Here is a 13565-nt window from a genome sequence, read left to right on the forward strand (position 1 = left end):
TATCTAAAAGTAATGAAGGGATAAACTATGTATCTATTATTTGAGAAGAAAGTTTTCAAACAAAGAACACATCATTTTGGAATTCTCTGGATTTATAAATCAGGTAAGTGTAATTATTTTTACAATAAAAAATTTGCTTAGAATTTCTTCTTTTTCTCATTTGATGATAGTTCTCTACAGAATGGTTTTTTACGTCTGATTAAGAACTATGAGAACAAAAAGAGAAACAATATGAAAGTTTTTTATTTCAAAATGAGGAATTTTTTAAAATAGTTTTTTTATCCTATGAATTCTTTATTATACGTTTCTTAGTTTATAATTTCTTGATAAAAATTGTTGTTAAAGTAATTGTTTTGAAAAATTAAATAGTATAACATTATGTGTTTATCTATACTTCTTGCATATTCTACTGTTTGAAGTAATATGATTCCAAAAAGTATGGAATAAAAACTCGGTACTTACGTATTAACGCCACAGCAACTACGGATTTGGCGGTTTTTAAGTGCCACCAATTTACACCTAAAATTTTTGAGACAAATCATAAAATAAAACACTTTATTTAAAATCAAAGTAGTTTATCGGATTTCTGTAGACAATGGGCAAAATATTTCCTGAGAAAATAAAATTGCATCTAGTTCTATTTTTGGCAAATCCCACAGACGCATTTTCGTAGCACTACAAAATGGTAACAAAAATCGAAGAACAAATCATTTTGGAATTCTTCTGATTTATAAAGCAGGTAAAGTGTTAATTTTTATAAAATAAAAATTTTTACTTTTAAATAATTTTTATCTTACTTGATGATAATTTTCTATAAAATGGTTTTCTACGTCCGATTATGAATCAAAAAAGAAAAATGAAAGTTGTTTATTTTAATATAAGGAATTTTTAGAATTGGTTTTTTTGTTTTGTATCGTAAGCATTCTTTATTTTATGTTTTTCAGTTTCTAAACAATGATTTTTATTAAAACTTAAATTTTTTTGATAAAAATACTTGTCAAAAAACTTTTTTTTACAAAATTAAATTATATAAAATTATGAAGCTTACGTATACTTTTTGCTTATTTTAATGTTTGAAGTAATATGATTCTTAAAACTATGGAATGTAAAGTTTAAATAGGCCTTTCAGGTTATATCATTAAATTTAGTAAAACTATTTCTCAGGTTTTTACTCTAATAACAAGATACATATTTTTTTCTGTTTATTTACAAATATTTTTCAGATGTGTTTTGGATGTTCCTTCTTTGAAAAAAAAAGATACCATCTTGTTTTCCGATGCATAAGAAAGGATATCCAATCTTTAAGAAAATCTTTAAGAGGGATCTTTAAGAAAAGGAACATCCAAAACACATTTGAAAAATATTTTTAAATAAACAGGAAAAAAATGTATCTTCTTATAAGAGTTAAAACCTAATGAATGAGAAATAATTTTACTAAATTTAATGATATAACATGAAAGGCCTATTTAAGCTTTACATTCCATAGTTTTAAGAATCATATTACTTCAAAAATTAAAATAAACAAAAAGTATACATAACCCTCATAATTTTATGAAATTTAATTTTGCAAAGAAAGTTTTTTGACGACAATATTTATCAAAAAATTTCAAGTTGCAATAAAAATCATTATTTAGAAACTAAAAAACGTAAAATAAAGAATGCTTATGAAACAAACAAAAAAATCTTTTTTGTTGCCATTTTTTAGTGCTACGAAAATTCCTCTTTGGGATTTGCCAAAAACAAAACAAGATCCAATTTTATTTTTTCAGGAACAAAATATTTTACCAAAAAAAAAAAACGAAAATGTACCAATTCCCATGACATGAAACTTTATTTTGGTAAACGTACGTTTTGGAAATGTTATCTCATTTGGAATCCTATTTATTAGAGTTAATATGGCGACATCATCAGGTGGACGAAAATAGGGTTTGTTTTGAATCTGTGATAAATTTTATATCGGCCCATTTCTCATCGAAATCCCATTGACTACATTGATTTTAAATAAAGTGTTTTATTTTATGATTTGTCGCAAAAACTTTAGGTGTAGATTGGCGGCACTTAAAAACTGCCAAATCTGTAGCTGCGGTGGCGTTAAGACATAAATACCGAATTTTTATTCCATACTTTTCTGAATCATATAACTTCAAATACTAGAATATTCAAGAAGTATACATAAAGACACAATGTTATACCGTTTAATTTTTCAAAAAAAGTATTTTGACGACGATTTATATCTAAAAATCATAAACTAAAAAACCTGAAACAAAGAATTCTTAGGATTAAAAAAAAAACGATTTTGAAAATTCCTCATATTGAAATAAAAAAACTGTCATATTGTTTCTTTTTTTCCTTCTTATAGTTCTTAATCAGACGTAAAACCATTCTGTAGAGAACTATCATCAAATAATAAAAAAAATTATTTACAAGCAAATTTTTTATTATAAAAATCATAACACTCACATTCTTTATAAATCCGGAGAATTCCAAATGCAATGTTCTTCGTTTGAAAATTTTATTTTCGAATAATATCTACATTATTCCTTCATTACATTTAGATAACATACGCACACATCAAAATTTTAGAATTGTATTATCTCATAATGAATTTCAATACGTAGCTTGAAAACAGAATAGCTGAATTCCAGTTGAAATTGTTCTTTCAAAACTAAAAAATGCTTACCAAGAAAACGAAAAAAATTTATTAGTAATCAGTACAAATGATACTATTTCAAGTAATTCGGAGGATTCTTTATTGTTGTTTTCCGAATTATATAGATACAGAAATATATACTATTCTATAAAGGAGAAGAATATTCTATTACAGATCTTTACATTCTGTATTCACATTTATTCGTTGAAATGACGAAAGCAATGTTGACTTAACATTAATTTGTAATGAAATGAAGACAGAAAAAATTATTTTACCATAATACACACATCTGTAACAGCATGTGATCGGAAGTTATGCTGTTGGTAATAGAAAGGTAAAAATTATTGAGAAATTATTTCAAAAAACAAAACAAGATGCAATTTTATTTTTTCAGGAGCGAAATATTTTATTGAAAAAACGAAAATGTACCAATTCCCATGACATGAAACTTTATCTTAGTAAACATACGTTTTGGAAATGATCTTTCATTTGGAATTTTATTTATTAGAGTTCATACATAATCGGACTGGCGGTGACATTTTTTTCATATGGCGGCAGCATCCAGGTGAAAGAAAATAGAGATTGTTTTGAATCTATGTTAAACTCTATATCGGCCCATTTTCCACCGAAATCCGATTGACTACTTTGATTTTAAATAAAGTGTTTTATTTTATGACTTGTCTCAAAAATTCTAGGTGTAGATCAGCGGTACTTAAAAACCGCCAAATCTGTAGCGGCGGTGGCGTTAATACATAAATACTGAATTTTTATTACATACTTTTCAGAATCATATTTCTTCAAATATTAGAATATGCAAAAAGTATACATAAACACATAATGTCATACCATTNTCTATAGAATGGTTTTCTACGTCCGATTATGAATCAAAAAAGAAAAATGAAAGTTGTTTATTTTAATATAAGGAATTTTTAGAATTGGTTTTTTTATTTTGTATCGTAAGCATTCTTTATTTTACGTTTTTCAGTTTCTAAACAATGATTTTTATTAAAACTTAAAATTTTTTGATAAAAATACTTGTCAATACTTTATTACATACTTTTCAGAATCATATTTCTTCAAACATATAATATGCAAGAGGTATACATAAACACATAATGTCATACCATTTAATTTTTCAAAAAAAGTATTTTAACAAAAATTTTTATCAAAAAATTATAAGCTACAAAACGTAAAATAAAGAATTCGTAGGATAAAAAAACGATTGTAAAAATTCCTCATATTGAAATGAAAACTTTCATATTGTTTCTTCTTTTTTTTTTATTCTTATAGTTCTTAATCAGGCGTAAAAAACCATTCTGTAGAGAACGATCATCAAATAAGAAAAAAAAATTTATTACAAGCAAATTTTTTATTATAAAAATCATAACACTCACCTTCTTTATAAATCCGGAGAATTCCAAATGATATGTTCTCCGTTTGAAAATTTTATTTTCAAATAATATATGCATAGATTATCCCTTCGCTACTTTTATATAACATACCACGCATCAAAACTTTATAGTTGTACGATCTCGATATGAATTTGAATATGTAGCTTAAAAACAGAATAGCTGAATTCCGTATCTCGGTGTTTGGCGNAACAAAAAAATACTTACCAAGAAAACGATAAAAATTTATTAATAATCAGCACAAATGAAACTATTTCAAGTACATATCTATATTGTTGTTTTCCGAATTATATAGATACAGACATATATACTATTCTATAAAGAAGAAGAATATTCTATAACTATTATACAGTTCTGTGTAAGTTCTGAATTCACATTTATTCATTGGAATGACGAAAGCAATGTTGACTTCACTTTAATTTGTAATGAATTGAAGACAGAAAAAATTATTTTACCGTAATACACACATCTATAACAGCAAGTGAGGATGAAATCGGAAGTTATGTTGTTGGTAATAGAAAGGTAAATATTATTGAGAAATTGTTCTTCAAATGCTTGGCGTGTTCTGCTTCAATGTTTGGCATGTTCTGGTTAGTCTTTTCAAGTTCTTCTACCTTTTCCTTAGGAAATTTTGCTTCTTATTTGCTGCTAAGAAAATTGCGTCCGTAATTGCCAATGGTTATGGTGAAATTAATGCCCGATATTTTCAGGCTCCCGCTAGAGGGCGTACTCGAGCGTTGCGATCACGAATTATTAATGCACCTGGAAAAAAGTATTAACTGGTATCAGATGCGTTATAAAGAAGCTGAAAATTTCTTAACATTAGCTTCTACTATCGAATTAAAATTTCATTTGTCACGCAGTGGACTGATCGTTAAGACACGGTTCCCAGCAGATCACCGAAGTGAAGCATCACTGGCTACGGTCAGTGTGCGGGTGGGTCACCACTTGGATCAGTGTGCGTCGGGACCGAGGGTGTGCGGTATTGGTCCTCGTTANCAAATGCTTGGCGTGTTCTGCTTCAATGTTTGGCATGTTCTGGTTAGTCTTTTCAAGTTCTTCTACCTTTTCCTTGGGAAATTTTGTTTCTTATTTGCTGCTAAGAAAATTGCGTCCGTCATTGCCAATGGTTATGGTGAAATTAATGTCCGATATTTTCAGGCTCCGGTTGAGGGCGTACTCGAGCGTTGCGATTTATTAATGCACCTGGAAAAAAGTATTAACTGGTATCAGATGCGCTATAAAGAAGCTGAAAATTTCTTAACATTAGCTTCTACTATCGAATTAAAATTTCATTTATGAAAATAAAATAAAATATTATAATAAAATATTAATTATAAAGTATTATGGCAGCAAATAAAATGCAGCAGAGAAAATAAAATATTATGGCAGCAAAAAGCTTAACATATAAAAAATTCTATTAACATTACTGCTAATTTATAATAGTGACGAATAATTTATATTGCCGAAGTCAAGCAAGTCTGGCTGCAGTCAGTGTGCGGGTGGGTGACCACTTGGATCTGCCTGCTTAGGGACCGAAGGTGTGCGGTATGGGTCCTTGTTAAACTTTACCACCGTTAAGTGCTCGATTTCACTCGCAGGTCAACGGGCTACCAAAGCAGGGGAGCCATCCCCTGCTTTGGTAGCCCGTGCTTCAGAGGATCAAAATTGCGATGGCATGTCTTCTGATCATCCTCAGGGATGTTTCCCAGACCGTCGCCAATACCCATTGTGCAGCTCTAGTGTGACGTAAAATGAACTAGAACAACTACTCTACGTACTTGATAAGCGAGCTATAAGCAAAATATTGCAAAGCCTCCAAAAACGCTTGAAAGTGCCACCATCAGCAACAGCAGCATGCTGTGTTCTGTTAAATATTAAAATCTATATTTTTACTACGTATCTTTTAAATAAGTTTGGGATCCATCATTTTAATGTTATAAAGACAAGTAAAATTTTTAATGTTATTCTGACTGTCGAAACAAAATTATGCTAGCCTATAAAGTAATATCAAAAGACTGAAATGAATGTGAGTGTTTCGATAACGATAAGAATATTTCTCTTGGTATTATTAATTTTATTCATAATTAGCATATAGGTAGAACATTTCTTTTTTTAATTGCAAACGCACCTATTGATTATTTATTTTTCTATGATTTTAATAAAATTGATCAGGTGAGTTGATTTTAAAAAAAGTCTGATTTCACTGATATTTAAAATTTTGTAGAAATAATGCTTAAGTTATTTTCTGATATTTAGAATAGACTATTAAATTTTTTAAAAAGACTACTCTTAAGATTAGAGTGGCGTTTAAACGTTTAATACATGGGTGGCTTAACTCAAACAAACGAATTAAAAATATTTAAATAATGACATATTTTATACTTCATACTTTTTCTCACACTTCCTTTTTTTTTCAGTAGAAGCGTGTTTCTTAGAAGTTTAAATGAATAATTTTCATGCCATTATGTGAGGATTTATTTTAATGTAAACCTTACTGTATGGTGCAATCTACCACACAGTGTAAGCTTAAAAATTACTTGTCTGTAATAAAGAAAGGTAATTGCCGTAATCATCTCTCTTTCAGAAAATTTCCATGCTTCTCACTTTTATAGCAGGGGAAATTTCCATATCGTGATCTGTGGCAGAATAAATGCGAAGTCTTGGCAGTGACTCGCAAGAAACTTAAAAATAATAACAAAAAAAAACAAAACAATCAACGAAAGGAACCAATTTGGAAGGTATAGCCATCTCCGTGCAAACATCTGTGCATTATTTATATTTTTTTTAAATTTGTAAGTTCAACATCTATTTGGCACCTTAGCGCTTGTAGTTGGTGCGTCAGATCGCTATACAGAAATATCCCCTTATCACACAAAAAAATTGTAACTTATAAACATGTGATATTTCACGTGTGTTCTAATCTGTAATAGTTATAAATGTATCAATTTGCTTTTAAATTATTCAACGCTTAATTAATTCTCCCTTTTATGCTGCATAATAGTTCAGTTTTCCAAAAACAATTGCTGGCACATTTTCTGCACCACATATTATGCTATCTCCAGAAAACATGTCCCATTCTGTTCACACTTTGAAATGGTATTGCTAATTAAATTGTAAAATTTGTTTATTTTTATAATTACCATATAATATATTTCTTCAAAGATTATTTTAATTAGACTGTTAATAGATTTGTAAATAAATAGGGTCGGGAAAAATTGGGTTCTTGGGGTAAAATAGGTATATTTTATTTGGGTTTTATTTTCTCCTTTTAAGTTGCAATAATTTATTTAATATTTTTAGAGAAATTTATACTAGGTTTGGGGCAAGCATTTTTGTTTCAGTTTTAGAAACTGATAGAAAAATTTCATGTTTACAGACTATCTGTTTATGATCAACTTTTAAAATATGTTAGTTTAATTATTGTTACTAAATTCTATATGACTTTAAAAAACTCAATTTTTAATGCAATATTACGATGCATGAATTTAGAATTTGAATAATCATTTTAACAATATATATATTTTCTAAATCAATTGTTGATGAAAGCGAAATTTTTTTAGAAAAATGTGTTTTTTTTAATGAAAAAGTATTTTTTTCAATTAATTCTAGTTTATTAAAAGTATTTAATTTTTATACTAATTTTTTGATATAAAAATTTAGTGCTATTGAGATGGGCTGACTCAGTGGAGTCTGATTTTCTTGCAATTAATAAAAAGAATTGAGAATCAAAGATAAATCGGAAGTCGTCATGAAGAAATCCTCAGAGGAAGGCATTGACTCAATTTGGGCTGCCTGGCCAACTATGATGATGATAAGGACACTAACGTTTAAATAAAAAGTATCATATTTGTCACCAACTTGACTAAATGGCTCATGATGTATGACAATTAAGTCATTTGATGAAATTTTAGTCATATTTTTGTTCTTATTTAGGCAACTATTTTCATAGTTTTCGGCAACTATTTTCATGCTTTAGGCTACTAAAAGCAACTATTTTGTTCTTTTTTTTTTACTGCAGCAACCTTGAAAGCAATTTTCCAAGTCAGCTTCTAAAAAATGTTTGGCAATGTTTTCAGTCTAGTTTATATGCAGCCAATATTTAATTCATCCGTGCTGTAGATATAAAAAAAATCATACTTGCAGGTACCTTTTTTTTATTAATTTATTCCTATTTATTGGTTTTATTTTTTTTGTTTTATTTTTTTTGTTTTATTTTTTTCCAGGTGATTTATAGCATATTTATTCAGAAGAAATTTCATTCCTGCCTAACAGTGATCAGATTCTTTACAAACATGATAAAAAACAGTTTGCCCAAACCTCCTGCTGAAGTCCGTGGTATGACCACACTAGATCGTGATAAATTTCAGACTGTTGCCCAAATACCCTGCTTTCTGATTTCAGTGGACAAAATTTCTGATGTTCTAAAAATTTTGAAACCTTGCCTCCTGAAAATGCCAAAACTGAAACCTGTTTGTAATGAGGAGTTCAACAAGAGAAAAATTCTTCTTCATCCGGAGAAATATGAAGCAACTTTATGCAACAAAGTTGACGTTGGTTTGACCACTGATGATATCGAGTGGACTGATGTCCAGCTTAAATATGAGAACTGGACTTCTGATGATATATTCAGAGCTGTTTTGCCGGAGGACAGTGTGGGCAACATCTCCAGTTTTAGCATAGTGGGGCACATTATTCATCTGAACTTAAAAGTTGAATTGTTAAACTACAAGTTCCTTATAGGACAAGTTCTACTCGATAAATATCAGCCAAATATTAAAACTGTCGTTAATAAATCTGATGTAATAGAAAACACGTTTAGAAATTTTAAAATGGAACACTTGGCTGGCGAGCATAACTATCAAGTTATGGTAAAAGAAAACAACTGTAAATATGCATTTGATTATGAAAAAGTTTTTTGGAATCCTAGATTAAGTAGTGAACACGACCGTGTGGCAAACAGTATTGATTCCAAAGATACAGTATGCGATGTTTTCGCTGGTGTTGGACCTTTTGCAATCCCTCTGGCGAAAAAAGGTTGCAAAGTTTGTGCCAATGACTTGAATCCTGATTCCTATTATTGGCTTTGCCATAATGCAAAGTTAAACAAAGTAGACAAACGCATTCAAACGTATAATATGGATGGTAAGGATTTTATTAAAACAATAGTAAGAGATAGTATCATCAATTATTTTAACAGTGAAGAGGAAAATGTTGGGAAATTTCACATTTTGATGAACTTGCCTGCAATTGCGTTGACATTTTTGCCATTCTTCGACAACCTACTCGCTAGAGAATCGGTTAAGTTTTCTAAACGTAGAACGATTGTTCATTGCTACTACTTCAGGAAAAAAGATGAGAATGATTTGAATGTCTTAGAAGAATATCTGAAAGGTGATGTTGTTGAGAAATCTGAAATTTCTGTTGTCAGAGTTGTGGCTCCTAATAAATATATGATGAGAGTGACCTACGAGTTACCTGAAGGTGTTTTATTTTTTAACAGTAACTCTTCCTGCGAGCCAGCAGTAAAAAGAATCAAACTCTTAAGTGAATAAGTTGATTGCAAAATTTAGGTAAACACACCTTCAATATATATGGTATTGAAGTTAAGTTTAATATATTGCTGCTGCATTTGAATATTGATTATGAGATAATACAGTGTCACAATTGTAAGGGAAAAAACATAAATAAAAGATCAAGAAACAAGGTTTTATAGCTTTTTTTTAAATACATATATGTTACTGTGAATAACTGAAATTGGTGATTGTTGATTTCCACCGGTGAATGTTGACAATCACATATTCGCTTTAGAAAATGTCCTAAAATTTATATGTACTAGGTTTAGTTTAATGCCACTGCCTGGTATGCCCTACATCAATATTTTTGTAAGGTCAAGTGCCACTGCCCAATATGCATTTAATTGGTACTCAGAACACTAATGTTTCTCGTAATCTATCTTTAGCAGATATTAAAATATCGAATAAATTTAATATGAAGGAATAAATTAATATCAAATCGGATATAATAAATATTTTGGACATTTACTAAAGTGACTATGTGATTGTTGACATTCTCTCGATTTTTATCATTCACGGTAACATATATATATATATATTGCTAATTCTTATTATAGTTTTTTATTTCTGAAATTACAATACTAATTATTATATTTATATATTTCTTAATTGGACTTCAGAACATCTGTTAGCAACAACTGTTTTGTGATAAATCGTGAGTTTTTTAATTCAATTTTTGATTTTTCCTATAGAATCATGGATATAGCCTGTGTTAGCATTAGTGGTAAAAATTACTAACTAAATAAAGTTTTTGTTAAAAAAAATCTTTACAATTTAGTTAAAATAATTTTAGGTTATAAATCTAATCAATGTGTAAGAGTGTCTACAAAAGAAAAAAACAAAGCTAAACTGAAAAACAATTTTGTGCTTGGAATTTAATATTTTTCCTGCTATGAAACAGATACCTTTGCTTGATTTCTTGCACAAAATTATTTTTAAATAAGTTATTTTCATTCAGCAACTAGTTTCAGAGATAATAAAAAAGTCAAAATGATATTTAAGAACTGATAAACACTATTTCAACTCATTCATCGATTCAATTATTTATGATCTTACCCAGGGGTGCACAACCTTTCTGAGTGAAGGGCCACTTGCACAGCTAGTTGATAAATAAACGGGGCGTGCAGGTATTTAGACTTGTTTATGGCAAATAACAAAAATTTCTCCAAACATAAGCACTAATTTTTTTTATCACTAATATTTTCGGCAAATTAAATGCTTTTAATTTTTAAAAACAATTTTAATTATTACAATTTATACAAAAATGAAAAAACTAATACCTTTTTTAAAGATATAATGAATTGATATATTTATAAAAATTGAATAAAAAAAAAAATGGGGTTTTTTTGTCATATCATTTAGTACGAAAGTTCTTTTAAAAGAAAATTCTAACTTTTAAAAAAAGCATAATCTTTACTATAAAGAATAAATCAATAAATACATATTTTGATAATTAATACAAATTCAAATGAAATACTTTAATTGAACAAAATTTGTAGGAAAAATCACTTGGATTTGCGACGAAATCTGCAAAAATAATGCAAGACAGAAAGTGATTACTCAAATTTGAAAACCGTGTACATTAATATCCTATTAAAAGTATTGAGTTTTTTATAACTAAACTCAGCGGCGCAACAGCCCATAGAGGGCCAAGGCCTACTGTGCCCATCTCAGTTTTCTTGACCATGGGCTCTGAGGTGCAAGAGCAGATGTTTCGGTCCGGTGGTCAGCCGAACGCGGAACCCTCAGTATTTAGTTCCCAAGCATGCTTGGTACTCATTTATCGACCCACTGAAAGGGTGAAAGGCTGAGTCAACCTTGCCCGGCCCGAGGATCGAACCAGGGACCTGTGGCACAACAGCGCGCAGCGCATACCGTTCAGCCACCGGGCGTCGAGTTTTTTATAAGCCATGCATAATTCTGAAGCAATAATGGCGGAAAAAATGATCGTGAAACATGCACTTACTGTAGAATTTATGTAAATTGAGCTCGTCAAAAAGTGATGACTCAAATGTAGGATTCAAAATTTCGGCATTTTTTTTTTTTTTTTTTTTAAGGTATACAGAAGCTTTTGCTGGCCGCAGGTTGTGCACTCCTAATCTTACCAATCGTGATTAATTTTCTACACTATAAAAAGTTTTGCCATATCTTATCCAGTTATCGGATAGTTAACTACAACTACATTATTTTGTATGTAGTAACCTGCAAACTACTTTCGAAATGTAGTGACTACTTTAAGGAACCAAACTTTGCTGGAGAAATTAATTTACGCCTATGTTCAAAATGGTTTTGAATAAAAAAAATTATCTTATATTAAACAAGAAAAAAATTTTATACAAATATTTATTCCTGTTTACATGAGACAGTTTGTTATTCCAAAAAAATTTTTCAAATTTGTTCATTTAACCTTTAATTTTTCATGTCTCTTTCAACAGCGAATATTTTATTTAAGAAATGCAAAATTATCAAACACTTGCAATTTTTTAATTGTTTAATGCTCTTTTAATTCTAAGAAATTAACTACATCGAAAATATGTTCCCCCTTTTTTTTTTTTAAATAGCATTAATGTTTCACGAGTGTGCATTCGCATTTGAAAGTGTTTCATCAAAGTGATAAATTATCTATTTTTCGTAATGACTAGTTTAAACATTAGTTATACATGTTTATATATACAGTCACTCGAAACTTCTCATTTCTGTTAACGTTCAGCTGCAGCTACAGAGTCATTTTCATTGCATCCATTGATGGACCTGCGAAAACTTGTACCAATCAAGTTTGAAAAATTAGTTGTATTAGAGTAGTGTTTCCTTATCAAACTAACGTTAAAAGTAGTTGCCAGGAATCGCTACAAACTACTGTTTTTTTTATTGCACTACGCTACATTAAAAGTAGCACGCTAGACTGATTCTAGTGCGCTACTTCCGACCACTGACTTTAACACCAAAAGAGGCTTAGTGAATTACTACTTTCCTTTGTATTTGGTATTGTGAAATATCAAGAATATTACTTTTCCACTACTATTGGTGTTTACAAACCATAAAATTTATTACAGCAAAAAGGCTCAAGTGTCAGTAAAGAAAAGTGTATGGTAAAATTTAAAGGACAGTTTAGGATGCAAACTCACACTAATTCTTAAAATAAAATTATTATATAAATCAAACATACAGAATACTAAGACAAATACAAATCAGGCTCAACAGATAAGAAGCGTGGACTTTGTTTAATATTATAAAATTATTTAATGCAATTAACAGATACTTAAAATATAATTATCTTTATTACATAACTAAAGCATCTTTTTATTGTATTCTGGGTTTTTTGGTATCAATCTTCAAATTCCTAAAATAAATTTATTTTAAAAATCGAACACAGACAGAATACGAAGACAAATCCAAATAAAAAAATTTGGGATTAAAGAATTATTTTATTTTGATTTGAAAATCGCAATAGGAATTAGTAACGCAATATTTTATTAATGCTTATTCTTTTCACAATATGTTATTAGAAATATTAGACTTTCTTTTTAAAAATATCATTTCCATTTCATTGGCACTTTACTTGAAATAATTTCATAAAGGCAACCGAAAGATTAAATAAATTATACGTTATATCTAAATATAGTAAGAGGTTTCAAAACTCAACTTTGGTACCAACTCACAGAATACTAGATCGATTTGTGCAGAACACCATTGGGGAACTGATGCTCCATTGGATATAATCTTTCGGCAGGATGCCATAACCTGTTGCCCTTTTCTCAGAACCTCACTTTCGTTTCCACAAAGAGACTTTATTTTCTGATTGGAGGTTTTGAGAACTATAATTTAAAAAATTGAATTTTCCAGGGGGGGAAATAGTTTTTAGTTTAGGACGCCATGCTGCAGAGGAAAATTTTTGTTGCAAATTCTCTTTCTCCTTCACTACTAATTTAA

General features: G+C 29.3%; 1 protein-coding gene across 5 annotated transcripts; it reads left to right on the forward strand.

Annotated features, from left to right (window-relative positions):
• The first annotated feature begins 5859 nt into the window (after positions 1-5859).
• Positions 5860-9765, forward strand: LOC107449708 (tRNA (guanine(37)-N(1))-methyltransferase). 5 transcript variants are annotated; one of them, XM_016065322.3, is made up of 2 exons: positions 5860-6088; positions 8286-9765. In XM_016065322.3, exons 1-2 carry the CDS (start codon positions 6083-6085, stop codon positions 9612-9614), a joined length of 1335 nt encoding a protein of 444 aa, XP_015920808.2. In that variant the 5' UTR covers positions 5860-6082; the 3' UTR covers positions 9615-9765. The 5 variants fall into 5 exon arrangements, with proteins under 5 accessions (XP_015920808.2, XP_015920807.2, XP_015920809.2 ...); XM_016065321.3 differs by having other exon boundaries at positions 5875-6124; XM_016065323.3 differs by having other exon boundaries at positions 5877-6234.
• Positions 9766-13565: the final 3800 nt, after the last annotated feature.

This window comes from Parasteatoda tepidariorum, chromosome 7, assembly GCF_043381705.1.
Source record: "Parasteatoda tepidariorum isolate YZ-2023 chromosome 7, CAS_Ptep_4.0, whole genome shotgun sequence".
In the NCBI taxonomy this organism is placed as follows: domain Eukaryota; kingdom Metazoa; phylum Arthropoda; class Arachnida; order Araneae; family Theridiidae; genus Parasteatoda; species Parasteatoda tepidariorum.

Coding starts and splice junctions, on each gene's coding strand:
- LOC107449708 (XM_016065321.3), top strand. CDS start 6,083: ATGAATGTGAGTGTTTCGATAACGATAAGAATATTTCTCTTG. Junction 6,125..8,285: donor CGATAAGAATATTTCTCTTG/GTATTATTAATT, acceptor ATTTTTTTCCAG/GTGATTTATAGCATATTTAT.